Raw genomic sequence first — 26,794 nt, forward strand, 5'->3', positions numbered from 1 at the left:
AGTTAATTAAAATGTCGTTTTAGCTATTTTTAGTTTTTGTTTCTTTCCCTTAAGAATTTTTTTTCTCAATTGTAGTTTTTTAATTACTATTTTATTATAATCTTTATTGTATACGGACTAAAAAAATATTTTGTGATTAGACAATTGCCATACCGCCCCCTACTTTTCAGAAATAATGTTCAATTGAACTGTACTAATGTGCTGTTTTGGTCGGTAGAGGGCAGCTCTATCGATCCATGAATGCAAGCAGAAGATTATCGCTCTTCGAAGCACCAAATTAAAAGAGTTATTTTATTTCTAAGCGCGTTAATTATTCTGGCAACAATATTTCTAGACTGGATCTGAGGATCACAGAAGCAAACTAACGAGAACAGAGTAGACAACAACACGTCGGACGTTGATCAAATGTAGAGGACTGCGCTCCAGATAAATTAGATTATTGGATTGACTGACAGATTATTTAGCTCTCCTATTCCGCGATGCTTCGTGAGAAAAACACGTCAATGTAATCGTATTTTTTCACCCCAGAGTTCGGAAGTATTAAAGGTATGAACTCTTTCATTTTTTTTAAAAGTACATTTTCTTGAAAGTAAATAATCACTGCCTATAAAATTAGGGCGCAACTGTCTATTGCTAACGCGCCACACTGGATTTGACAGCTTTTGTGTTTAAAGGCAATATAGTAAAGGTGTTTCATATTTATAATCAAAATGAATCTGATTTTTGGGGGTTTGAGAAATTGTCAACAAGTAGAAATGAATGAGCAACAGAAACATGTACAGCAGTCACCACCCAACTGGATATTTTTTTTACCATGATTATTGTTTGATTCTATTACCGTGCCTTCATTTAAATGGTCAATTTTGATCATTTATACACCAATTTAAGAGGTAGTTTTCTATGCACGTATTTATGTACACAACTATGTACTATTTATGTATAATTATGGATGGAGACCAATTGAGGTCTAGGTTTTGCCCAAAGTCAGTTGGGAGAAACTCCACAACCAAAAAGGATAAACACTATATAAAATATCTGGATAAATTATATCGTGGTGTCTTTCTTTGAATCATTTGTCTCCCTGGCTGTATACAAGTCTTGAAATCGTTTCTTTGTAGCAGCCTCATTTAGTAACCGCCTTCTGGTGTTTATGTAAACAAAATTTCGGAGGGCCAAGTGTGACAGTTTACATCAGGAGAAGCCACAGACAGTGACAGATTGTGTTGTGTGGACTTAGAAACAAACTATAATCCCCTGGAGGAAAGTAACAGGAAGGCACGATAATGCCACGAGCACACCCTTACAGACCCTGGCTGCATGGTGCGCTGTTGTTGCCATGACTGGTAATCACCTCACACTCTTGTGGTTGCTGCTGTGTTTTAATGTGATCACAACTGAGCAAGGGAGAAGCCATGAGGGACGCTGAAGGGTGGGGCAGATACTACTACTGCATGATACTACTGTAAATAATGTGGAGGACCATTGTTTTGGATGAAAAATCCAAGTTCATTATGAACATAACATCTCCACCTGTGTGTTTGATTGCAGCCATGCTGACAAGCTTTATGGAAGGTCTTCTCTGCTGCCTTCCATCAAAGTCAACCAATGTCGTGGTTCCCGTCGAGACGTCCGAAGCCATCGACGGTTTCGAGTTCATCGAAGTGAAACCGGGCCGGGTGCTTCGCGTTCGACATCTGATCCCCGAGCGCTCGGTGCTGGAGCAACCCACGGGACAGGTCGGGTACGTCAGCTGCAAGAGGAGGATCTCGGTCTTCTGCAACGGGCAGTTGTTCATCGAGAACCTCGGCGACAAGGCGGCTGCGGAGCTGAAAACCTGCCAAAATGGTGACACGGAACCAAACAGCACCGTCGAGGTCGAACTGACACACTGCGGCAACGCTTCGCCGCTCGACGACGTTCCCGGGTCGGACGCGGTCACGGCGGGAAAGGTCGTGGCATCTGAGACGGGAGCGGTGGCGGACGCGCCCGCCGCTTCGCAGCCCGAAACGTCGCAGAAGCGACGCAGGCGGAAGCTCAAGCGCACCGTGGTGATTGACTGCGAGAGGAAAATATCGGCGTGTAAAGGGACGCACACGGATGTTGCTCTGTTCTTCATCCACGGCGTGGGAGGCTCTCTGGATATCTGGAAGAGCCAGTTGGACTTCTTTTCGCGACTGGGCTACGAGGTGATCGCCCCTGACCTGGCGGGCCACGGCAGCAGCTCAGCGCCTCCGATACCCGCCGCGTACACTTTCTACGCCCTGGCGGAAGACATGCGGCTTATCTTCAAGAGATATGCACGCAAGAGGAATATTCTGATTGGACATTCTTACGGGTAAACAACGGTCATATCGCAGCTTCATTCTTATTGGCAGGACAGATGAGCACAAAAAGAATAGTAGTTGGTAAAAAGTAGAGCAGAGCAGCAGAAGGGTCAAAATTCGATGATCCAATTTATGCTCATTTCGATATTCTTCTTTGCACCAGCGTGTCATTCTGTACATTCCTGGCGCACGAGTATCCGGAGCAGATCCACAAGATGGTCATGATCAATGGAGGTGGTCCCACAGCGCTGGAGCCCAGCCTCTTCTCTGTCTTCAACTTGCCTTCATGTGTGCTGGACTGCCTCTCTCCGCTGCTCAGCTGGAGTTTTCTCAAGTAAGGAACATCAACACCAACGTTGGAATCTGATATCACGCACAGGAGAACTAAATGTGTGTGCTTTGTTGTGGGTGAACAGGGCCGGTTTTGCTCATCAGGGCGCAAAGGAGAAGCGCTTGCTGAAAGAGAACAACGCCTTCAACGTTTCGGCTTTCGTGCTGCGTGCCATGATGAGTGGGCAGTATTGGCCCGAGGGGGATGAAGTCTACCACGCTGAGATCACTGTGCCCGTCCTGCTGGTTCATGGAATCCATGACAGGTTTGTCCCCGTTGAAGAGGACCAGAGAATGGCAGAGGTAATTAAAGGCGAGGTGGTCACTTTTTTTTTTCTTTACAGACTAAGTGTAATCCCACTATTATTTTTATTTTTTTGCATCTGTCAGATCCTCCTCATCGGCTTCCTAAAGGTCCTGGAAGATGGCAGTCACATGGTCATGATGGAATGTCCAGAGGCTGTCAACACACTCCTGCATGAGTTCTTCCTCTGGGAGCCTGCAACGCCCTCACTTCCAAAGCCCAAAGCCCGTCCAGAGACTGCCAAAGCCCAAAGCGACACCAGTAAAACTGGAGCCAACCCCGCCAAGGTCCGACCGGCGACTGCCTTGCAGGTCTCATTAATAAGTGAAGCAGAAATCAAGTTTGACAGGGGGGACAAATAAGAAAAGATTTCATGAACAGTGATGATGATTAAACCTCCACTGAACTGAGATGAGCCCAAAATGTCCTGAAAGTTGGGAGTCATCAAAGTCCAGGAGAAAGAAGGGAGACAGTCATGTGACTAGTGAAGATGTTGTGCCTTGAAAAGAAGCATGCTCATATTTTTGGGTGAGATTTTAAAGTGTAGCATTTTGAACACTTCCAGAAGTATTTTCAAAGTCTAGTTCATTCTCTTTTTTTGTACAAGAGTTTTGTGGATGGAAAATATGTAAGTTATGTTGGTACAAAGAGATGCAGCAAATGCAACCGTATTTTTGTACCAAATCTTTCCATGTCGTTACTTGATTATCCAGTACACGTTTTGTACTTTCAGATATTTGTGCATATAAAAATATTATTATATATGATTATTTTAACATTATACTTTTTATACATTGTACTTGTTTTTGGGATGAATATTATCATTATGTTTTTTTAATTTAGAATGAATTCCCAATTATTTGCTATTTTTTTTTCTAAATTAAGAACAATGATCCATTTTAAAAGCATCATCTTAATACATTTATTTATTTTTTACAATATTAAGACATCATTAATTTAACTATTTAGCTTTGAGTTTTTCCTCTTCGATCTCTTGACTAGCTTGAGTGAATTTGAGTAAAAGTACTGTACAGACCAAACACTTACAGCAGATTATTAAAAAACGTGTCGGAGCATATCTGAGTCCCTAATGCTGTATCAAACTTTTGAAATACATTTTCAGATGAAGCAGTGATGTACAAAAATATAGACAATCATCATCCAATATAAGACATGCAGTAATAGTGGTATGTGACCTCTTTCTCCAGGATTCAAAGTATTCCCAGAAAAAAAAAAAAAAGAAGTGTAATCCATAAAAAGATGATGTGTTGTCCACATTTGCTTGGACAGATCCCTAATAAATTGAAGGTTTGAAGGCCCCTAATAGGACATAGGACTTTGTTTAAAACATGTGTCCCGCACGGAAAGATCTAATTAAAGCGCATGTACCTGCAACTACTCGTCCTGGATCATTTTTCAGCCTCCGTTTTGTCTTCCTGCCATCTATGCGTGAGCAGGCACAGTATCACTCTCACTCTCTGCTGCCCCTTGCTGGCTCATCTCGGTAGTGGAGGCTACATCTGCAGCCTTTTCTTCAGTTTGCTGGTCTGTTGTTATGCTTTCATTAACCAACTGGACAGAGTCGGGCTGGACTGCTTTCACCTCTCCATTCTGGACTGGATAGACCCCATCCAGTGCATCGTACACGAACTGGTACTGGGCCTGTCAAAAGCACACAAAAGTCTTATTTTGGAAACATCATTTCATTGGTACGCCTAGTTCTTACCAGACTTGCAATCATGCCCTGTCGCTCCTTGCGCAAGGTTCGAACCACGTGGAAAACGTCTACAACCTTTTCCGTCTCGGCGCTGTCGAGCAGCCTCCACAGAGCGCAGAAAATGCCGCAACGAGATGAGCCATCACTGAGGCGTACGCACACACAAACGCAAAACTTGGTCATCACTTCACAGCTGGCAACTTTTGTGAGTTAGCGGAGGGTCTTGTTGATTACCTGCAATGGACCACGACCGGAGGACCTCGTTGGGACTTGTCAAAATTCTTAACTTCTTTAATCATGTCAGTCAAGTCTTGAGGTGTCTCTGGTAGTTCTCGATTGAGCCAGTTCAGGAACTGGACGTGTGTCACGACACGACTGTCTTTCCTCTGCGGACCGAAGAAATGAAATCTTGAGCGAAACTGGACTTGTAGTACGAAAATGAACATTGCGCTACCTTGACATGACGAATCAGCATGTTACGCTTGATAAAATTTGGACAAGCGTCTTTTGATGTCACCTCAACTTCAATATCCCCATAAGTGCTCTTCTCCTTCTCCCAGTACGCGGACTCCTGTACACAAGACAGAATGAATTCATTTGATACGGTGAATGTTTTAGTCGGATAAATATTTGGATACCTTTTCGTCATCATCAGCTCCTGACAGCATGACAATAGTGGAGGCTTTTTTTTGGTAAACCATGTCCCAAAAATCAGCAATGGTGTTTTTCAGAGGAGTCTGTGTTGCAATAAAGCCGCGTGGACCCCAGTAGCCCTGTGTGCACCAAAAAAAAGACAAAATGCAGGCTCATTTAGTCCCAAATAATATTTTGAGGGGGAAAGAAAAAAATACAAACGTGAATGTTGGAGGCGTTGATGTATTTGGTGTTCTCCTCTTCCTCTTCACTATCAGTTGTGGTTTCATCGTGCTCTTCATCATGGCTGCTATCCTGACTCAGCCCGTCATCCACCCTCAGCAACACTCTGTTGTAATCATCTTTAGCACAGCAGACATGAAATGATTTCACACCTTTTTATGACAACGTCAATGTAGACAGACAAAGGCATTGAGACAAATGAAATGTTTAGCACAATATGTAGAATATTGATATAAGGGGAGTGTTTTTTTGTGTTCCTCATTCAATGTGCCCAAATGCCTTTGTCCGGATGATGAGTTATTTTTACAAGGGATGACAGTGGAACAGCGATTCTTCTTTTTGTTGTCCTCGGTGATGCCGGTGTTGAAAGTCTTCCAATTGTAGCAGTTGGGAAGTCTCTGAATTGCAGGACAATACAATTTTAATTTTGAGGAAATCTGCTGTGAATTATTTGGTGATGAATTATACAGTCCATACATGAAACTCTTCCTCCAGGAAAGTTGGTTCACTGTCAGAGATGTTCTCCTTCAGCATGCTCAGGGCACCATGGAGCTCTGACAGTGCGATTTCTGTTTCTCCAAACTGGTTGTGCTCCACCAGGGCTTGGTGAATCAGAATGTACTGGGCCTGCAATAAAGAAATCGTTTTATAATATCTCTTTTTTTTTCCCGTGACTACTAAATTGTCAAATTTGATTCCCTACCTCCACTTGAACCATGAGACATCTCTGTTTGCGGAGTTTGAAAACATATCCATAGATGTCCACTTTGCTCTCGGCCTCGAGACACTCAATCATGGCGTCGATGCCGATGTAGGTGCCCGTCCTGCCCACTCCGGCGCTACGCAAGAATAAAATGATGTTAGTCAAGCTTCACTTCACTTCAATATGAGTTCAACTAGAAGGAGGAAGTAACAGGACGAGAAACTTGACTTTCAATTGATCAGTGGAAATAATAAATGCGTCTTCCTCCTGTCATGTTGAAAATGAAAAGAATTTTAGCGTCAAAATCAAACTTGGTGTACCTGCAGTGGATGACAATGGGCCCGCTGAAAACATTTTTGAAGGCGTTAACGCGGCGTCTGAGCTTCAGGAGGAGGTGTGGCTCCTCGGGGACGCCGTGGTCGGGCCAACTGATGAACTGGATGTGGGTCACCTCTCGCTCAGCGTTTTCGCTCTTCTGTAACGAAACGCTCTACTCAACTCACCGCGGCCATCCGGAAGTGACATTTTCGCAGCCCGCTTACATTAGTCAAGCTAAGACGGCGGATGGAATAATCGGGGAAGTGATTTTCCGACTTGTTCTTGACGATAAACTCCTCAAACATCTCCGTCTCTCGGTGAATGGAAGGCCAGTACTGCACACACTTGTTCTGCAGCACAACGTGGAAAATGAGCAAAACAGATGTACCCTCAGAAAGACATCATGAGAGAAAAAAAATATTTAAAAAAATAAAATTATAATAAATAATAAAAAATATATATATATATATATATATGTATGATGTTACCTTGTTTCCCTCTTCACAGCGTGTCACCATGACAATGATTGAAGAGCGCTGCTCCCAGATCATCCTCCAAAAGTCCACCACAGTTTCCTCCTTTGGGCCTGTAAAGCACACACACACACACACGCACACACACACGTTGACACAAACACACTTGGCAATCCAAATAAGCGCACGACTGGTACCTTGAGCTGCAATGTACTTCTTGGATTCCTTGTAGCCCTGCACAGGAGCAAATATTTCAATAAGTTGAGCTTGAACATGTTTTTTTTTTATAAAACTGTAGTATAAGTATTCTGTTTGCATACATCAATGAAGCTGGCGTTGATGTAGTCGCATCCTGCCTCTCCGTTTCCTGTGCTGAGCTGGACTCGGTTGTAATCGTCTGGTCAAGAGAGCAAATGTTCGAACGCTCCAATGCATTTTTTATTTTTTGCTTTAAGGAACCAGGCAACTACATACATGGTAGGATGTCCACATAACGGTTCTTGGGGATGTTGTAGTTTTTCTTGGCCTCTTTCACCGTGTAATGGGTAAGAATTTTGGGGATGCTCTGAAAGCAGAATATTTATTTTTCAGCGTATGCTTCCTCTCATATACCATCAACGGCCATAAGGAGAAAGCAAGCAACCTGGAACTCATCTAGAAAAAGGCGTCCTTCATCAGCTAGTTTCCTTTTGTACGAGTCCAGCAAGACGTTGGCTTCGATTGGCTCCACAGGAGCTGCGCAACAACAAAGCATTGCACAAACACATTGAAAGAGGAAGTCCATACTTTCTTAAATATTTAGATTGACAGTACAAAGAGTCAAGATGCAATCATCAAGTATAAGAAGTAGATGGGAGGTAGGGTAGTGCGCTGTAATTAATATAAAACTGACATTCTGCTTTTTCTGTGTTTTGAGTTAGGCTTTTTAAAAAAACGCAATTGTTATTAAATAAGTGGAAACAGTAAACCCGAGCTGCTCTGAAAACTATTCGGAGCTTTTACTGAGAATCCAACATTTCACTTTTGGAATTTAATGACTGGAAAATTGCACCAAATTATAATTGATTTTAAAATAATATGACTTCAAATAATTACAAGAAATTTGCTTTATTTTTTTAAGTGTATGCAAAGTATGTAAACAAAAATGATGTTTATGAATGCATTTCTTTAGCTGTATTTTTTAATACAATATCTATTCAACTCATTTAAATGTCATATAAGACTCAAATACATTTCTGGTATATTCCGTGGACTCACTTGCATTAGGGATTAGAAGCAGATTTTCACTCATGTCTCTGCAAACACAAACAACCAAATCACACGAGCGTTGTTACAATGTTTCTTTCAAATTCACGTTTATTTCTAACACTCCGGTAAATGCTGAGTCAAAGACAAAACGTGTTTACCGGAATCTTTGGCGTTTCACGACGTAGATTCTGTAGAGGACCACAAGCAGCGCAAGAGATGTGAAAATGATGAGGAAGAGAAGAAAGCCGATAAGGGCTTTTTCATTATCTGCCAAACAAAGACAGGACAAGAACACGTAGTGAGAAATACAAATGTCATTTATTGAATGCAATTACGTTTAAATATATATATATAAAAGACCTACATTGAGTTGTTAAGGTTTCTTTCAAGCTGGTGCTGTTGAAGAGCTGGTTGGACACAAATACCTGAAAGAGCAAAACATCATTTTCATGGCAATTATGTCCAAATTGCTAAGAATGGATGTAGAGTACAAACCTCCACTTCATAGGTGGTAGAGAAGCTCAGATCTTGGAAAGAGAATACGCATTTGCTTTCGTTACTTGTTTTCACAACTGTACTACCCTGACGAAGTATTGCATGGAATTTCCCATTGGGTCCATTAAACCTTTGTGAATAATCACATTTGACTTTGATAAAGTTGTTGGTTACATTTGGATGCAGACGAGAGATGCCCTCTGGAACTGTGGGAAGAAAGAATGATCATTTGTCATTAAAACATTTTTTTTTTTTAACTTTAGGCTAACAGTTTTGGGAAATAAAAATTAAATTAAAAAAAAGGGACAGTTTTACATTATATTTATGTACAGTGTGATTGAAAATTGCCGTTTACTTAAATAGCATTTTTCATGTCTGCCAGAATATCTTTGTTTTCGATTATTTCTGTATTTTGGAAGGAAACTTACAAAAGAAAAAGAAAAACTAAGACAGAAGACAGAAATGAGATGGAATGAACACAATTACCTCCAATGGGAGTCCTGAAGTCAGTAAAAAAAAATCCTTGTGCAACATCCCGATCTCTGTACTTGGGTTGGATTCTACAGTCATAATAGGTGTATGGCTGCAAGTCATCAACAATACAATCAAAATGTGTCTCATTCCGTTGGGTTGCCATACCTGAAAAAAAAAAAAGCAAATATGAACATCATCAATAATTGGCAAATTGGCCGTCTTAAAGTTTTTGGTCAAAAAGAGAAACATTTGCATTGACTATTCTAAAAACCAGACTGCATCTTGCTTACATTGTCGATGTGTTCCCATTCGAGACCAGCATTTGCATTTATATGACGGCGGATTTGGTCCGGATAAGAAGTCTGGACAATTCTCACTGGTTGTTGTCCATGTCAGCGTCGCCGATGTATTAGTAGTGCTGTTCTTTACACTTTGGGCTTTAAGATCTGCGGATGCACAAATAGCCAGCCACCTTTATCAGCGAGTAGTTTGTAATGGTTTTCTCCCACTGCCTGTTTCAACATACCGCAGTTAATCGTGACAGGGATCGTTGACAGATTTGCTATGATGACATCACGCTCCCGGATCTGACCGGTACAGAAGTACTTTGTGTACGGTTCCAGATCAGACACGTTCTTGGCTACGTTGCCGTCTGCAGAAACACACAAATGATCAAACGTCTCGCAACCGTCTCACTCATTTAATGTTCATTATATACGTTTGCAAAAAAAAAAAGTCCTGTGACACAACATCAAAACTTTTCTTACTAAAGCTACTGAGAATATCTACACACATACTTTGAGGGTCAGCCTCCAGACAGGAATAAACAACGGAGAGATTGGTGCATTTAGGAGGTAACTCTGCTGTGATATTTGCAGGCAGTTGCTGGGGAACAATCTGTCGTATGTCGTTTGAAAGTCCAGAGAGGAAATCTGTCAAAGAAAAGAAAAACAATATATAAGAATTTTTTTTTTTTTTTTTGAGAGAGTTGTAGGACGAAAGCTTCATAAAACGTACCGGTACTGATGAACTTTGTTAGCTGCAAGGACTTTTGACTTGCACAAGCGAAGGTTATCGTGAGATTCGAGCAAATGTCACTGGTGTCGGGTTTGATGCACGACTTATTGTCACATTTCTCCAACCGATTTTGTAGAGACGTGCTGACGTCCCAGCCGGTGGAGAACGAAAGACAACCAGTGGAGCATTTGTCAAAAGTGATGTCATCTTGGCCTAAAATGTACACGCAAGGCTCAGATTGTGTGGGAAGTTCATTGGCTGAGGTCGTTTGACTCACTCATTTGTCCTGTCATGCTTTCCGGAGCAGCATCGCTGTAGCTACATTTTACAAGTTTGCCATCACTAGCAAGATATTCAACTCGGTGCTTATATTCAGTGCATGGTTTGAGTTTCGTGATGTTGACCATTGTTGCGTTAGTTTCGATTTTTTCGGCCGGGCCACCGTCTTCCGTCCAAATGAATTTGTACGTGGCGTTGGGAGAGTCGTTGATGATGAATCCTAAGCCGTACTTGATGGCTGTTACGGTGTAGGAGCCTACGTTGACACAAAAACAAGATGGATGGATATAAAGCCGTATATATTTTTAAATTCACATTTTTTTTAGGAAATCGGTACTTACACTGAGTTTGTAGAGCGGCTGGTCGATATTTATTCATGTCGTTTGGAAAAGAACACAGAACAATGAAAATATTGGTATTATAAGTATCACAGTTATTTTCCACCCCCACACATAGCTTCACAGGAAACGACGATGATAAAACCTGGAGAAAGAACGTCATCATTTCCAGATGCCACTTCAGTAGAGCTCTGAGGGAAGTTAGCGGGAGAAACTGTTGTGCTTTTGATTGCGTCTGAGGCTTGCGTTGAGAAGCTTGCTGGGGTCGAAACTGGAGAAGAGAGAACACAGTTTACAATATTTCAAGTGTTCCTTGGACTGGATGATGTGAAATGTATGCATTTGTGGCGCTCGTCTGCCTCTCTGTTCAATTTCTGCGCTCAGTTCTTTCAGTGGGGCCTTTGCATGTTCTCACAGATCTTGCATGTTTTTTTTTTTTTTTGCATACTACCACTTCCTCCCCACATTCTAAAAAGAGTTTATTGAAGACCCTAAGCACATCTGTGAGCGAGCCTTGAGGCGCTTTTCAAAATGGATGGATGGATGGACGGAGCAGTTAAGAATCAACAGCTATTTTATTTTTCAAAATTGAATGCATCCATTTTCTAAAATGTTTAGGGTCAGATTTTTTAACAAAAATCAGTCCGCAAGCTCTTTGCCAAGTTTGCAATTGTGTGTAATGATGAGTGGTCACTCACCTGTTATGTTTTCACCTGCAATCAAAATGAGAGAAGAAAAAAAGGACAAAATATTTACATTTTTTTGACATATTTAAAACAAATAAATTCAAATACAGTCATACAATTTTGATTGAAACTTTCAAAAGTTGTTTTTTGAACATTTTATATTGGAGATAAATGTGTAAGAATGTCTAATATTGTAGTTTGTCAGGGTTTAGCTCCTCAAAATACACCTAACAGCAAACATCTAAAATATCAAGTGGAAGTTTAGAAGTTCATCTGAAAAGAAGCGATCAGAATAAGCTCAACGTGAGACAACACGGCCTCCGTTTCGGAAAGCGAGCCGTCATTTCCTGCCTTACAACCCCCACATTTGCGTTCACTTTAGAAAGAACACCGGCAATACTTTAAACTCACAAAACACAGCAAAAAAGAAGAAAAAAAAATGCAGTCATTTAGAATGACTATAACCACTATGTTTTGTCATAAAAGAACTGCACTTTTTAAAAAAAAAATATATATTTTGTAAAATGCTTTTGACAACTCAAGTCATTCATTCCCCAATTTAAGATTCCCGCAAACAGGCTAGCGGCCTTTAGCGTGCCAATTAGAATAAAAGCAAGTTGGCCAACATTAATAGTCAGGATGTGGTTTAGCGCGCCCACGCTTTCGAGGTGATGCTTGCAACTTGCACTGACATTTCCCCACCTTGTGCGCGCAAGCGTGGAAGTGGGTGGGGTCTGCGGAAACTTTGGGTGATGCACCGAGAGGGAAAAAGATGCTTTGAAACGACGCCAAACGTCTTCAAAAATGACATATTGCCACGAATCTAGTTGGTCTTGACTTCAACACATTCAAACAGCTTTAGGTCTGACATCTCTGACCAAACTTCTTCATTTTGTGCTTCCCCTTTTTTCTCAAGTCGCTTTTTCTGTCTGCTCTGCTCTGCTCTGCTCAGTCAGGAAACGAGTCAGAACGCAACGCGGAAGTGGTCAACTTTGAAGTTTGCGCTTGATTCGAGAACCACAAGCAAAAAAAGTCGAATTTATCATTTAGATGATACGTACATGTTACAACTTATAGAAACGGAGCAGTCTAGTCATGTTGAATTAATTACATTTCTACTGGATAGTATTCAATTGGTTGGTAGTAGTAAACCAACAACTATCTTCCATGGAATTTCTCCATCTTAACAATCGAGTTCATTTCTGTGTTTAAACATTGTTCTTCAACCTTCTATAGAAGGTGAAGATAAAATGTTCATGCAGTTTTTCTGTCTAAATGAAAAGAAATCCATTTAGCAAGCAACATGATATGGCAGAACCAATCTGGTTCAGGCCTTAACTTTGATACAGGTGGGTTAAAAATGTCTCACCTGGCACAAAAGACCCTATTTTTGCTTATGTTTTTGTACCGTAGCATTTTTGGGGCCGTGTTGGGACTACAAACGGGCGCATTGTCATATTTGGTGCCAGGGCAATGGACTTGACCACCGTTCTTGTGAATGAGGTAGACGCACCATGTGGTTTATAAATATGACACCAGGATGGGACAGCCCATCTCAATGACTGGAGATTTCAAGTCACTGACATACATTATAGTGCTGGGCAGAAGAAAAAATATTGTAAATGCTCTACCACTCGAAGGTGCATACATAACCTGTATATCTCCATTTTGTGACATTCAATGTCAAGTTTGGAAACACTGACAAAGCATGTAGTCATTGTACACACATGAACACCCAAACATGCATGTACGTATATCCTTCATCTCCTGACAGTCCCCAGGGATGAATCTTTCCAGAACAGCCCTAACCCGAAAAAATCTCTCCATCACCTTTTTAGCGTGCACACAAAGCAGAAGAGAAACACAACATTATGTTAAAAGCTTCTCTTTCTCACTGAACACGTTTTATAGCCCGAGGGGTTCCCGTCACTTGTTCGTATCGAGGGATCCAAAACGGCTCTCACAATAATGTCCATTTTCCCCAAAAGCAACTTCAAGTTCGCAAAATGAATGGGACTTACAGGAGGCCAGAGAGATGACAGTAGCCCACAGCAGCTGGCTCCAGAGAGCACGCTGACCTTCCATGTGTGCCACCAAGTCACCTAGTGGCAACCAACAAAGCAGATGTTCATACTCAACATCAAGAGGGACATTATTGAAGCCACTTACGTTTGGTGTCTTATCTGTTGACGCAGCTTCCTGGTCTCGTTGCCCAAAAGTGAAAAGCTCGCCTCAAGTGAAGCCAGAGTAATGTCACGCCGAACCAAGCTGCCTTAACGTTGGGTGACAGGAAGCTAGCTTCATTTCACCATCGTCATCAAGAACAGGAAGTCATCGCATCGAGCGCGTGTGAAAAAAAAAAAACCCACCTGACTAAAGAAGAATAAAAAATTCACTTGACATGTTTTTTTAAAATATATTTCTTTTTGTACAACTCGACTGGAGATGGATGCGTTGACTCACTTGCGTTGACGTTGGCCCTGCTCTGTGTTGGAAATGCAATCTTTCAGCGGAATAATTCCAAAAGAGACAAACAGAAGTGAAACATCTTCAAGGTCCTCTTCTTTGTGACGCCGCCCTCATTCATCGCACACACGAGACACCTCTGACTGGACCGCTAATCCTTATTAGTGTCGCATGTAGACAAAAAACTGTCAACCCTTTTTTTTTTTTTTTTTGTAATATCAAATACAACATACTCATATTATAACTGTAGCGGGAGTCTGATTTTTTTATTTTAACTTTATCACTGTCAGGTTGAAAGCTCCGATGTGACAATTTGGTGATTTTTTTTTTTTTTCCCCCACATATCTAGGCTACTGGTCAGTGTTTGGAAAATGATGATAAGTCACATAGCGACTTTGCTATTTTCTCAACATGCGGCCTTGAATTTGGCCTTTTTTTTCTCTTTGTGCATGAATGGCTTTTATTGTGGGCTTTTCTTTTCCCTGACTGAACTCATATTAACTTTAGTTTACTGAAAACAGATGGGTGAGGATTTTTTTTTCCCTCTCAGCTGTGTGCACTGAGACAATTTCTTACGACAGTGACTACAGTTGTCTTTCTTTTATTTGATTTGATTATGATTATTTTATTTATTTAAGGGGAGAACTAGCGTGTGCACTGCCGAAGATTACTAAACACTTTTGTCAGTCTATCTAGGGGGTTTCAAGCGGAAACCCAGCAGCAAATTTGGTGTTCTGATGAATAGATCACAAATTTAGCACCTTCTACTTCTCAAAAGTGGGAAGATTCTGTGACTACAACTTTGCATCATTGCATTCATTTGCCCCTGATTAATGCAATAAAACAATCCCGCAAGGGTATGCTGCTCCTTTTCAGCAGTGTGAATCATAATAGAAAATATTCCGATAAAAGTAAATCGCAATAAGCATAAGTTGATCAAACGTCACATAGAGCTCCAAGTTTGTACCGATTTGTGAAGGGAAACTGAAAATACTCTTTTTTTAGGCTTCCAACATTTATGTAGAGGTTGAGTCAAAGGGTGTGGTAAGAATGATACAACTTCCGCAAATGTCGTCTTTCTTATTTGCATACTGTGTACGTTGTTTTATGGAGTATTTATTCGAATTTGGGATTCAAAAAATATATACACAATATATGTTTGAGTACATAAGGCTGGCCGCTTATGATTGCAGAGGAGGGAACCATTTGCCAAGTGCTGTTCGTATTTCCAGAGAGTCACAGCTGTGACCACAAAAGAGATTTGCTCCATTTCGCTGTCGCTGCTCTTCGCCCTACGTCAGCCATCTTAGCACTCCAAATCTAACTTTGGATCGTTCTGGTACATATTATTATGGTGGTCCTCAAATAGTCCAATTGACTTTTGTTAACTTGGTTTAAAAAGTTTGAGAAGCACAGAGGACAACTGATGTTGCTATTTGTCAATGGCAGAATATTTAAGACTGCATTTTCTTCCCTGTCTGCATCCTTTTGCACCTCTCTTGCTAAAACAGAGTTTTGTGGTAAAATTACACTTCCTCTCCATTTCCTCTTTCAGATAAGTCATTTAGATTGGGTGACACTGTCACCGTGACAAACTAAAAAAGAGACACCGTCACGTCTCGACTTTCCCATGCAGTGCAAGTGTGGTGATGAAAGTCTTTCTAACCACTGGGGGGCAGTGTGGCTTCACGTTGTACCACAAGTAGCCTTTTCGTGCATCTATTTTTCCTTCACCGTTTATTTATTTATTTTTTTAGGGGGCGGGGGGGGGGGGGGGGGGCAGCCAGGAGTGTGAGCTTTTTTTTTTTTTGCACACACAAACACATGTAACATACATTCGCACACCCTCAATGGTGCAATTTGGACTCCTTGTGGTTCTTCTCTGCCAGTGACTGACAGGTTCTTAACGAGAGCAGCCTAGAGCGTTTGCCCTCCAGGCGTGTACATCAACCATCAACATACAAGACACACACACACACATTTTACACACCTTGCACAAACATCTAGTCTTTCTCGGCAGGCAATGATTGGCGGTCACCGTGAGTCGGTTTCCATGACGCAGCCTGATCCGACACGGAAGGAATGCCATTGTCCGGTTCAGGTGGAAACGTGGGCCGACGCCTCGCAGGCAGAAGGTCGCGTGTGGGCTTATTGTGACGGTCGCAATGATGAGGCCGCATAGCTGGCCGGCGTAAAAACAGCAACCCGGGGCAGCGCGTTCCCTCCACCCCTTCACGATTCATCCCGCCGCTCACCTTTGTTCCTTCTCGCCTCGCACCGAGAGAAAAGCCAATTAAAATACTATGCGGATGGATACGATGAAGAAAGACATAGCTCCTCCATGACATTCTCTCTACCCCCTGCGTGGTGACAGATCTGGCGCATTCACACCGAGGTGGTGAAAAAAACAAAAAAAAAACAGACGGCTCCCGCCCTCCTGCTGCTATTAAATGTTGATGTATAATATCAAAAATATATACACACGCACAGCAACACCAAGACGAATGTCGGAATCAAACTCAACCCTGGATTCAACCCTGCATACTCAAATAAGTGTTTTTTATGCGAGGAGCGGGCGAATAGGAAAGAAGGTGGACCATTTATTTTTTACATGACGCTGCACTGTTTTCTTCCTATGCTGCACACACAAACTCACGCGACCTCTGACCTCATCATGTGTGTGTGCGGTATGTTTTATCATATATGGTGAAACAAAGCCCCTCAGGACAGTTTGTGTACATGCCTATGAGACAAGATAACACAAGTCAGAATTTCTTGTCCCTCACACACATACATACACGAACGGCAGAGTCGGAAGACTTCAGGATTTGATTGGCCGTTTGGAAATGTGGCCGGCAGTTGAGTGACCCAGCACTAACAAGGCCTCAGAGGAGCGCTTCTCATCCGCTGACCACACAACGCTGCTCTCTTGTCAACGCGTTTGGTTAAAACCATTATTAGCACCTCATCCTATCAAAAAGCAGAATCAGAATTGTCGAACGGACGCTATACGTGCACCTGTGACATCTAAGCGGGTCAAATGAGAGAAGTGGGGGGAAAAGATAGTAAATACCAAATCGTTGATATTGATCGAGCTAAGAAAATAAGGACACAAATAATTCCTTATCCTCATTGGACAGTAAAGGTATGCAAAGTGGAGTATATAGCGATACGTTATTGGTGCTAGAAGCCCCCCCCCCCCCCCCCCCCCTCCCCTCGCAGCATCGTAAAAGTGCGTGCTTGCCAGTTTGATATGAAATGCCATACAAGCAATGGCCTCGCTACTTCTGTCCAGTTAGATGGGACAAATAGTCAGCGCTGGAGATACGGCAGGGTGGACGTGTGATGGCCACTGTGTCACGAAGTGGAGATTCAACCCGTTTAATGAGAATCTATGGCCCGTTTGGATAAAGGGCCTGCCTGACTGAGAGCCTGTGACAAGTCTTAATGCTCACAAGTATAAATGATGTGGGTGGGCCGAGGAAGGGAGGGGGGCAGGGGGGGCTCATCCTGGGGAGGATGAGGCTGAGTGGAATCAATCCTCGGAGAACACGCATGGGTGGTGCTGGCCAAGAGGCCGGAGACTGACAAATGGCTTGGGAGGGAAAACTGGAGTGAAGGGGGGGGGGGGGGGGGGGGGGGGGAGTGACAAAACTAGGAGAGGTGGGGAAAAGCAAAACTTGCACATTTTAATTGCAATTTGATGGGGGTGGCAAAGATATGTTCAATTGAAATGGCACACACACACACACAGCCTTTGTTATGTTGAGATCGTTTGTCTCTGCTGCAGAGAGGGGTTCAAATCCAATTGAGTCAATATCACTGGAGAATACTATAGAATACACACTGTGTGTGTGTGTGTGTGTGTTTATTTTGCATGAGAGAAACATGGCACCCAGGGACTTTCTCCCTCTTCGTCGACAGTTGAAATGGAATTGAATAGTCGGAATTCTCAATGGTAAACGTTCACAAAGTCAATACCAACAGTTGGGTCTCTCCTGCATTGGGATTAGGGTTAAGGGCATTACCATTTCTGAGGCTTCATAAAAACACACACACACACACACACACACACTCAAGATTCAGTCCACACACACACACACCAAAGACATTCACTGGATGGGCCCCATGAGATGGTAAAATATTTTTCAGTCTTTTGTAAAATGCTTAGTACAGATTGTGCATAAATATTCCCTTGTAATATCCATTGAATACTTATTTTATTTTGGGTTAAGCAATTTTGCAAGATGGTGTCATGGTCTAAGTGACAGATATCCTGAGTGCATGCTATCATTAAGAGTGATAATAATAATTATTATTATTATTAAAACCTAAGGTACTAGAGATATCATGAGGTTTGGAATAATGTAAAATAATGGAGAAAAATGTACTTACATCTCTGATTTTAAAATAAAAATTGTAAAAGCGCCCTGATTGGTGTTATTTAATATTTACCGTATCTAACAGAAGCTCATGACTGTATTCAGAGGTGTTTCTAAAGACACATTTGACCAGTAGAATGCAGTGGTAGTGACATTTACAACCTCAATTAAAAATTTGAGTCGAGCCTTTTCATGTTGCCGTATTTCTCTCATGTTAACATTAAATGAAGGCTGTATGCGATTTTTTTTCCCCCCCCAAAGTATCCATTTTTTGGTCACCTCGGATCAGGTGGCTTCAATGCAAGTTTCAGCGCGGCGCCGCAATGTAGATCAAGTTTGGGCACATTTGTTAGCCAGCGTGGAGCCGAGCTTTACGAGCGCTGCAGCCCCTAATGCTTCCTGCTGGTCATTAACAGCGGGCCGACTTGGACTTTTTTTTTTTTTTTTTAACTACAGCACAGTGTCTCATTTGAGCAGCGAGCCATAAAACCCCAGGCGCTGTCGCTCAGTGTCATTTAAAGCGGGACTGATTGGAGCTATCTCTGGCCTTTGCTTGCCCACCTTCCTCCCCGCTTGCGTTCTTTGCCGGACGCCTCATGAATAATGAATGAGGATGGAGCTGTGATATTAATGGAGCTGAAAAACAGACGGAGAAGCATCCTTTGTGCCAGCAGCCATGGCTTCCCTACCCAGCTCAAACTGCCCCTGCCCCGTCACCGTGCATGCACCTTCCTCTGCTCCCCCCCCCCCTCTGCCTGTGGGAGGAGATGAGACGACGCTCAGTTTTCCCTCCCTGGCCAAAAGATCTTCTCCACCTCTGGCTGCCGCAGCCAGGGTAAAGGTCGCATAGTGACTTTGAAATAAGAGACAAACTTTCCGAGGATGGACCTGGTTGGATGTGTATGCAAAGTGGCTATTGTCTGCCTTGCTCCGGAGTTCAAGGGCAATCACGATCCAGTCAAAGTGCGAATTACAATGACAGTAAATCTCTTTCATTCTTCCCTCTTGGGCTCCGTAGGGGAAAATAAGCTTCTATGTATTGCCCAAGAGCACAGTGAGCCTTATTGAGGCCAAGCAACAAAAGCTTTGCTGACACCGACTATGTGGCGCGAGTGGGCTGGCAGTCAGAGAAGTTTGGCCCCAGGCTGCCAGTGTTGCCGGCCATCCTTGGATGACTCGCCCAACTAGGCCAGAGGGCACAGATAATGGGCAGAGTTTTCAAAACCTTCTATTGGTGCCAGAATGTCGGAGCGGAGCAGTCAACAATGATAAATCCTCACCTTATACGGATAGACAGAGCTCAATGCACGCTACGGATGACTGCGACTTGGCTAGAAAGTGAAGAGAGGTGGGAAGGACCAACCAGGTCGCCTGCAACCTCTGACCCGCATCCAATTTTTTATTATTATTCTAAAATGGTACTTATTGAAGCAGCTCTGTCAATTAAATTAGCTTTATTTGGATATAAAGTTCTTTTTTTTTAAAATTAATTAGCATTAAATTATTGATTTACAAATTACCATAAAAATCATTATGCAAAATATAATGTGGGAAAATTGGCAGAGAAATTTGGGGGAATAAATGAATTCATTTTATCTTTAGTTTTTGGAGGGTGACTAATACTTGAATCCAATAGTTCCACTAAAAAAAAAAAATCAGTTTCTAGATGGAAGATCTTGTTGTATTGCAGTCCTGTATAAATATTCTTGATGCTTTCTATACTGTCATGGTTGTGCCGAAAGGCAAGTAATTAAAGTAGGACGCCATTTCCAAACAAAGCTTTGCGGTTAGGTGCCATTTCATGACAGTGGTCATGCGCTCGTTTACATTTCATCTATATTCAACCTTATATATTTTTTTTTTTTGCCACGCTCACAAGTTTGCACAACTTGTTAATGGAACTTGAAAGTTGACTGTAGTGTTTTGATGTCCACACACTGAAAGAGTGAAATAAAAGTCTGTTTCTACCATGAGGCAATGTTTTGATCCTCGGCGTGAAGTTAGAGTGTCAGAGAAATCCCGTTAAAAGGGAGTATAGTTCAAGAAGTTGAAAACGTAACTTTTTTTTGCACTTGCTCGGGTGAGCATTTCAGCTAATTACGCGCAAATCCCTCACGCTCGCAGCTCCGATCCACCGGCGCCGCTGTCTCGGCAGAGGACAAAGAAAAACAAAGGGAGACTGACAAACAAACACTGAGTGTGGGGAAAAAAAAACAAAAAACAATCTAAAAGGAAAGGAAGCTTTCTTTCTGTGCAGCGGCTGACAGTGGCGTTTAATCAGTTGCTTTCTGCAGCGGCGACAGAGCGAGTGGCCCCGGCGGAGCGACCCTCTGATCAGCGCCGGGAGATCGACTCCCCGCCAAGACGCCGCCGCCACCGCCGCCACCCCCTGAACCTCAGGTCAGTCCTCGGTGGCTACGTTTCATTCCGTGTCTTTCTCTCATTAAGACGCAATTGTGTGTGGCTTTCCGCACATGCTTGTGGAATGTTTGTTTCACTGTACGGGAAAAATAGGCACCCCAGGACTAGCCTAAAGGGGATGCGGATTCCCGACCTCCACTGAGATTCTGCAGCACGATTTGGATCATCTAGCGGTGGGGGAAGGGTGTGCATGTGTGTGTTGCAGAAAGATGCAGGATTCATCAAGTGACTTTGTGCCTCGGGGTCACGCTCACACACGAAGGGTGAGAAGAAGAAGTCGGAGCTGAGGCGAGGTAAACAAAAGCAGACGTGCATATTGTGAACTAATCACCGATCCGGGCGTCACATGGGGACGTTGAGTTTAAAGGTTATGCGTATTGGAGGAAACTTTTCTCCTCTCGCATCACGGGGCCCCTCCGGTGCCACCTTACATGATCAACTGCTTGCTGAAAGGTCATGACCTTTCACCGGGTTGTAAAAAAATTCCAATTGATAGCCGCCTGGGTTCACGTGCGACGCGCCGGCTGATTGACTGGCACGGGCGCCGCCAGGACCCGACACGGAAGCAAGCGGCGCTCCGAAACGGCCGTCACGACTCTTGGCTGTCTGTCGCCGTATGCTAATGTTGGCCTTTAAACAAATTCACCAAACACACTCCGCAGCCTGGTGTGTTTGTTCACTTGCATAAATGCATATGATTCTCATTGTGTGGCGAGCATTTGCTTTGCCCCAGACAACAACGCCACAGAGTTATGCTATAAAGTTCACACAGTCTATTAATTTTCAGGCATCTGAATAACACGGCGCCGTGTTTGTTCGACCTGCAGGCACGCTTCATAAATAATGAATAAACAGTCCAGGCTGGCTTTATGGACGTGACTTTTGAGTTGGAAAGACAACCACTTGTTTGCAGACTTTGCTAAACTAGGACATGCAAAGAAACACCAATGCCCTGCGCTTCATTAACAAGATCAATTTACTGTTGATTTACTTGAGGGTTCACTTTAGGTTAAGTGCAGTTCATAATTGTGAAAGTTGTCAACATACAATTCTTTGAAAGAGGAACTACTTTGCCAGTATAGCGGAATCGATTGTGCTTCCATAATTTATACAGCCACCTGTATTAATTAATAATATAAATATTGATTTGCACAAAAGTGTTTGGGCAAAACGCATTTACAATAAAAAAAATATATATAATAAAATAAATTAATATTATATATGATACAATTTCACATGTTTAACTTGGCCGAACGATTTCCAAAAATCAGACACCATTTCCAACCAAACGTTGGTGGAATTGTCGCTCTACAACAATTACCGCTAAATAAATATCAATGTAACGGTGTCTCTAAAAATCATTTTTTATTCGTAGCGTCGCTCTCGTGACATGAGGCAGATTGTGTAGCAATGTTGTGGTCGGCGAGCGCTTTCGCTTTCTCTGCGATTCGCGTTTCGGTTCCGCCGCCTTCACACACAAACGGGGGCTCACCTGAAGGTGGCGGGGGGAGGATGGGTTTGGCTGTGGGCCCTGCAGACAGGGCGATCAAAGGCTCCTCAGTCTGTCTGCTAACGGAGAATAGACAATGGTAAAGAGGGCTGCCTTTGATTCCAGCTCACTTTTATTGATCACAGAGGAGCAGGGATTGAAATCTGAGAGACAACCCCGAACCCCAGTCATCTTTCAGCTATTGCTTATATCCAGAAAAGGCAGATCAATGACGCAAGTTTTTCTTTTAACTTTTTGTTTGTTCCAGAAAAAAAAAAAAAAAAAAGGTCGAGTCCTTGGCTGTCTATCAGGTGATGCCGCTTCACCACCACCTCATCTTAAGTAAGATCGGTTACCGTGTTTGGGATTTGCTGACAGCCCTTGCCCTGCGCCGTGCTCTTTCATTGCCCCTCTGCTGCCTGCTCAGCAACCTTCAAAACAGACTTTTAGGATGTTTGGTTTGATCATCCTAGCGGAGGTAAAGAGTCAGGCGCAGGGAGCTTTGGCTGCAGTTCAGAAAGGAGCGTGTGAATGAGGGAAGCCAGCATGGCCAAGTGTACAACATCCCCCCCCCCCCCCCCCCCTTGTCTCTCCCACACGCCGTTACAAGGCTCCTCAGCTCAGCTCATCTCAGCTCATCTCATCTCTGTCTCGACTCCAGCGGCAGTTGTGTTTAAATCCCTCCCGAGACGCAAAAACTACCCCGGCCTAAATTTGAGACCTGCAATGAGTTTATCGTCCTGGCTTTTGCAGTTATGAGGTGAGACACAGAGCGAGCTTGCCTATGAGCTCAAGTTGTGTGCAAGAGAGTCATGTTTTGAATTTAACCTGGCTGGTAGTAAAAAAAAAAAAAAAAAAAAAAAAAAGTATGATGGTCATTAAAGGGAAAAACAGTGCTGCGTAATCTTGCATGACTATACCGAATAGCTTCAAAATGTTTCGTCGGTGAAGGAATCCCGGTGAAAAGACGCCTTTTAATAGCAAATTTTCTTTGGCCGAGATCTGATTCTATGTGCGCTGACCTTCATCTTGAAAAGTGACTCTTTAAAGTCCGTTTAAGTCGGGCTGACAGATGTGCTTATTTGGGGACAGCTCATCGGCAACTTTATGGCTAGAGTGCTTATTTTATTAGAGCCCAGCACGTGTGTGCGTGCGTGACAGTGAGGGAAATCCTTTCGGAAGTCTGGCAGAGGGCGAAAATATTGGGAGACTTTAAAAAGGACGTAAAACCTCCTGATATTTATCGTCCAAAAAGAAAATGGCTTTGTCTGAATAACTAAAAGAAATTGCATTTCCCGAGTGCTTACTTTGGACTGCTTTCCCATCAAAAGTGTCAAAAAGCGCTCCCGGTTTTGTTTTCACATTTAAAAAAGATTAAAGACACGGATGTGACGTTAAGTGTCAACTTGAAGTCGGCACGTTTCCGTATTTCCGAAAGCCGCACATTACACAGAAGAAGGAAAAACAAGGAGCCGAGCGTGACCGTATTTGTGTGTGCGTGTCAAGCCCTGGTCTTAGCTTCGGCTTTCTTTTGAAAACATTTAAGACCGAATTTGTACCCAGTGCTTAACCGTTTGTGAAAATGCCCGTTCCGGAAGGCTGACTTTCGTTTTGTTAAGCGAGAGACAAGGGAGGGAAGGAAGAGCGCGGCGAGGCTTTTAAGAGCGGCCGACTGCTTTAGCGAGCCACTTAGCTTTTGATTTTGTCCGAGCTCACTGCAGGCTCCTTGTACTTTGGCGTGCCCCCCCTGCGCCGGCCCGGTGCTTGCAGATTAAGGACATGCGGCGCCAAAGTCAGTCATTACGCCAGCGCTTGTGCATACACATGCTTATGAGGTGCTCTGTTTAGTACGTGTGTTTGTGCAGCCTGCTGGGTGTAGCGAGTGAGTGAAAAATGACTGCAAGGGGAGCCTTTTCTTTACGTGAACCTCAGGAGAGAGCATCCTGACAAATATGGCAACCCGAAAAAGCCGGCGCCTTTCATTCTAAATATGAGTTTAACCTGTTTAAAGTTTCATAAGTTCAAACAATAGCGGCTTTCAAATGATGAACAGGACGGCGCTGCTGTCCCTGGTGATTGTTCTCTCCCAGCAAACTAATATGTTTGAAGCTCAGGCTGCCGAAGCCAAGGATGCGCCACAAGCTATTACAAATGTGCACTCAAGTATTGATATTCCGGGCTTCTAAAAACAAAACAAACAAACGGGAAGGGGGTCGCTGGGAAATCAAGTCAATGTCCTCTGGAACGGTCCTATTTTTTTTTCCCCCCCCACTTGAATATCACCTGGGACAGATGATGAGCTGAGAATTTATCCCACTATTTTTTTTTTTAAACTCTTAAATCTACATATACAGACACATAAATTATACTTTACCTCAGAGACGTTTAAACGCAAAGCCTATTTTGAGGTTGAGCAAAGGCCTTGCTGTTTTTCAATGGTATACTTCTCACGCGGTGTGCACTGGCATTTAATGGGATAAATATTAATATTAAAAACAGCATTAAAATGTTAAATAGCGGCGTGTATTGGCATTTAATTGAATCAATATTCATATTAAAAACAGCATTAAAATATGAAATAGCCCTAAAGCTAAAAAAATGTCTGAATTAATTATTATTTATCTGACCATCGTATAAGAATCAGCTATAAGGTATATTGTTTATTAATCATAAATGAGTAACCTAATTAGCAGTGATTGGTCTGACCACTGCTTTACTTTCTTATTGTTTCTTTCATTTAATGTTTTATTCGGTTTATGCTAATTGTTTTTTTCACAAGCATTTTCATAACTTGTTTCTTAATTTAAAAAAAAATAAAAACAGCTGAGGAATTGCAAAGTAATGATTATCAGTAATAATTTACAAATTCAACACCCCTGAATAGCCCCCCCCCCCCAAAAAAAAGACATTTGCTCATTTACATATCCTGATGTCATTCTCCTCTTAAACAATGAAAGCTAAGCAGATGAAGAAAAGTGCAGTGAAGAGTTTCCACCACAAGATGGACTTAGGGCTACATGGTTATGGGATCAAGCGTTTGGAGAACATAACACCGGTCAACCTTTAAAAAAAAAATCATAGCAAGCGTATTAATGTTTCTATACTTTGAAGCAGAGGAGGGCAAAGGGGAGGGGGAGGGCCCGCTAACAGCCGCATGTATTAATTCCAGATATTTACTTCTGTTTGTTTTTACTGCATTCCAGGCTCCATGGGAGCAATTCGTGCCGCAATGAAACTGAACAACAGTCCCTGTGGAGTTCATTATGGCAAAAGACCCGATGCCCTCCCCCCCCCACACACACACACACACACCCCTCCCGTGCCAAGAGGGATTGGGAGGACCTGGAGACTGGTGTAGTGCTAGGAGGGGATGGGGAACGTTACTCGGGGGAGGCCAGGCACGATAACCAACCAGCACTTTGCTAATGACCTCATACATAACAAGAACACAACAGAAATTAGCAGAACGGCTCCAATGAGAAAGTTTGCTTCTGGTGCAAATGCCAAATTTTATTTTTTTGCATTAGACTCGGGAAAAAGTATAGAAAGAAAAAGAGTTTTTTGCGGGCCTTGCATGGCAAAGCGCACACAAGCTAGAAGGAAGCAGTAAAATAATTGCCTGTTCCCCGTCTCACATCCACTCGTTGCGTCGGAGCCGTATCCCAGAGCAAGCCGGTTTGACATGAACTTTAGAGTCACACTATCCTGGAGGCCTCCACGCGAGAGAGCACACATGATCAAACTCCTAACTCGGAGATTTAGTGTGTCTGCTCATTCGGGATTGAACGCGAGAGTTTGAGCAGATGTCTACATGCCTTTTAAGCAAACATTACCTCTGGAGATGAGCGGAAGCATGTCGACGTAGTTCACCTTAAGGCTAGTACACAGGGAGCTGACAGGGATGTTTTCACATGGCAACTTCTGCCCTTTTTCCACTTTTCATCATTTAACAGGCTTTTTACGCTTCACAAGCAACTCAATGGGATTAACATAAAAGATCATTTTCTCTCTGCTGGAAAAGTCTTCCAAGTCGCTTTCGGATCAAATGTTTTTTGGCCGCCGGGGGCATCGGAGCAAGTTGACGACATGAAAGTTCAAGTCATGAAATGATTGATATCTGAAAATGATTGGTCTTATCATTTATCATGTCAACAAGGAGGCTGGATTTACTACGCCAAAGGTTTGGTCTTGGTTTAGATGTGTCAAAATCAAAAAAGTAGCAACTATAGTACAAGATATTAAATGATGGATAGATATTGCCTTGATAATTTATTTTCCACAATATGAACTTACCTTTTAACTTGGTTGTGCCAAACATTATCTGCAGTCCTCAGACAACACACAATTTTCATTTTAAGTCTTTTTCGGTATAGCTGTACATCCCTGCAAAAGGAAGGTCAAATAAAACTGTAGTTAACTTTACTTTATTGCACAATAATGACTTTTTTTTATTT

General features: G+C 42.6%; 3 protein-coding genes across 9 annotated transcripts in view; 1 reads left to right on the top strand and 2 right to left on the bottom strand.

Annotated features, from left to right (window-relative positions):
* The first annotated feature begins 228 nt into the window (after positions 1-228).
* On the top strand, positions 229-4,201 carry abhd8b (abhydrolase domain containing 8b). Of its 2 annotated transcripts, XM_049732216.2 has the most exons (5): positions 229-546; positions 1,549-2,335; positions 2,488-2,658; positions 2,741-2,957; positions 3,045-4,201. In XM_049732216.2, the coding sequence occupies exons 2-5, from the start codon at positions 1,551-1,553 to the stop codon at positions 3,318-3,320; spliced, it is 1,449 nt and encodes a 482-aa protein (XP_049588173.1). In that variant the 5' UTR covers positions 229-546; positions 1,549-1,550; the 3' UTR covers positions 3,321-4,201. The 2 variants fall into 2 exon arrangements, with proteins under 2 accessions (XP_049588173.1, XP_049588172.1); XM_049732215.2 differs by having other exon boundaries at positions 2,741-4,201.
* On the bottom strand, positions 3,856-14,764 carry ptprc (protein tyrosine phosphatase receptor type C). 4 transcript variants are annotated; one of them, XR_007484196.2, is made up of 32 exons: positions 13,752-14,764; positions 13,604-13,684; positions 11,595-11,609; positions 11,042-11,167; positions 10,900-10,917; positions 10,557-10,814; positions 10,280-10,492; positions 10,060-10,194; positions 9,789-9,914; positions 9,553-9,708; positions 9,275-9,427; positions 8,789-8,994; positions 8,658-8,718; positions 8,452-8,560; positions 8,303-8,340; positions 7,689-7,780; positions 7,520-7,610; positions 7,366-7,442; positions 7,243-7,279; positions 7,061-7,158; positions 6,797-6,922; positions 6,575-6,729; positions 6,255-6,390; positions 6,029-6,178; positions 5,859-5,949; positions 5,531-5,670; positions 5,314-5,448; positions 5,130-5,246; positions 4,910-5,061; positions 4,685-4,820; positions 4,348-4,620; positions 3,856-4,278 (listed from the first exon to the last, which is right to left on the bottom strand). XR_007484196.2 is itself a non-coding variant. In XM_049732214.2 (32 exons), the coding sequence occupies exons 3-32, from the start codon at positions 13,665-13,667 to the stop codon at positions 4,402-4,404; spliced, it is 3,630 nt and encodes a 1,209-aa protein (XP_049588171.1). In that variant the 5' UTR covers positions 13,668-13,684; positions 13,752-13,854; positions 14,046-14,761; the 3' UTR covers positions 3,856-4,401. The 4 variants fall into 4 exon arrangements, 3 of the variants coding, with proteins under 3 accessions (XP_049588171.1, XP_049588168.1, XP_049588169.1); XM_049732214.2 differs by having other exon boundaries at positions 3,856-4,620; positions 13,752-13,854; positions 14,046-14,761; XM_049732211.2 differs by having other exon boundaries at positions 3,856-4,620; positions 13,752-13,955; positions 14,046-14,761.
* A 7,367-nt stretch (positions 14,765-22,131) lies between these two features.
* Positions 22,132-26,794, bottom strand: part of nek7 (NIMA-related kinase 7) — a 37,163-nt gene continuing 32,500 nt past the window's right edge. The window contains exons 10-11 of one of the 3 annotated variants that reach the window (XR_007484197.2): positions 26,634-26,723; positions 22,132-22,420 (exon numbers count right to left, since the gene is read on the bottom strand). Coding sequence is in view for 1 of the 3 variants with exons in the window: in XM_049732222.2 (XP_049588179.1) it covers positions 26,694-26,723 (30 nt within the window). In the remaining 2 variants the exon portion in view is untranslated. Of the gene's footprint in view, positions 22,421-25,824; positions 26,724-26,794 lie in introns of those variants that run through there. The other 2 variants (XR_007484198.2, XM_049732222.2) reach the window with 2 other exon arrangements.

The sequence above is a fragment of the Syngnathus scovelli genome, chromosome 10, assembly GCF_024217435.2.
Source record: "Syngnathus scovelli strain Florida chromosome 10, RoL_Ssco_1.2, whole genome shotgun sequence".
Classification (NCBI taxonomy): domain Eukaryota; kingdom Metazoa; phylum Chordata; class Actinopteri; order Syngnathiformes; family Syngnathidae; genus Syngnathus; species Syngnathus scovelli.

What these genes read in the sequence shown, in the direction of transcription:
- ptprc (XM_049732214.2), bottom strand. Translation starts at nt 13,667, where the DNA reads ATGGAAGGTCAGCGTGCTCTCTGGAGCCAGCTGCTGTGGGCTACTGTC. An exon ending in TTATGTGGACATCCTACCAT is followed by an intron (nt 7,443 to 7,519) that starts GTATGTAGTTGC and finishes TCTCTTGACCAG; the next exon opens with ACGATTACAACCGAGTCCAG. An exon ending in GCTGTGAAGAGGGAAACAAG is followed by an intron (nt 6,923 to 7,060) that starts GTAACATCATAC and finishes GTTGTGCTGCAG; the next exon opens with AACAAGTGTGTGCAGTACTG.
- abhd8b (XM_049732215.2), top strand. Translation starts at nt 1,551, where the DNA reads ATGCTGACAAGCTTTATGGAAGGTCTTCTCTGCTGCCTTCCATCAAAG. An exon ending in CTGATTGGACATTCTTACGG is followed by an intron (nt 2,336 to 2,487) that starts GTAAACAACGGT and finishes TCTTTGCACCAG; the next exon opens with CGTGTCATTCTGTACATTCC. An exon ending in CTCAGCTGGAGTTTTCTCAA is followed by an intron (nt 2,659 to 2,740) that starts GTAAGGAACATC and finishes GTGGGTGAACAG; the next exon opens with GGCCGGTTTTGCTCATCAGG.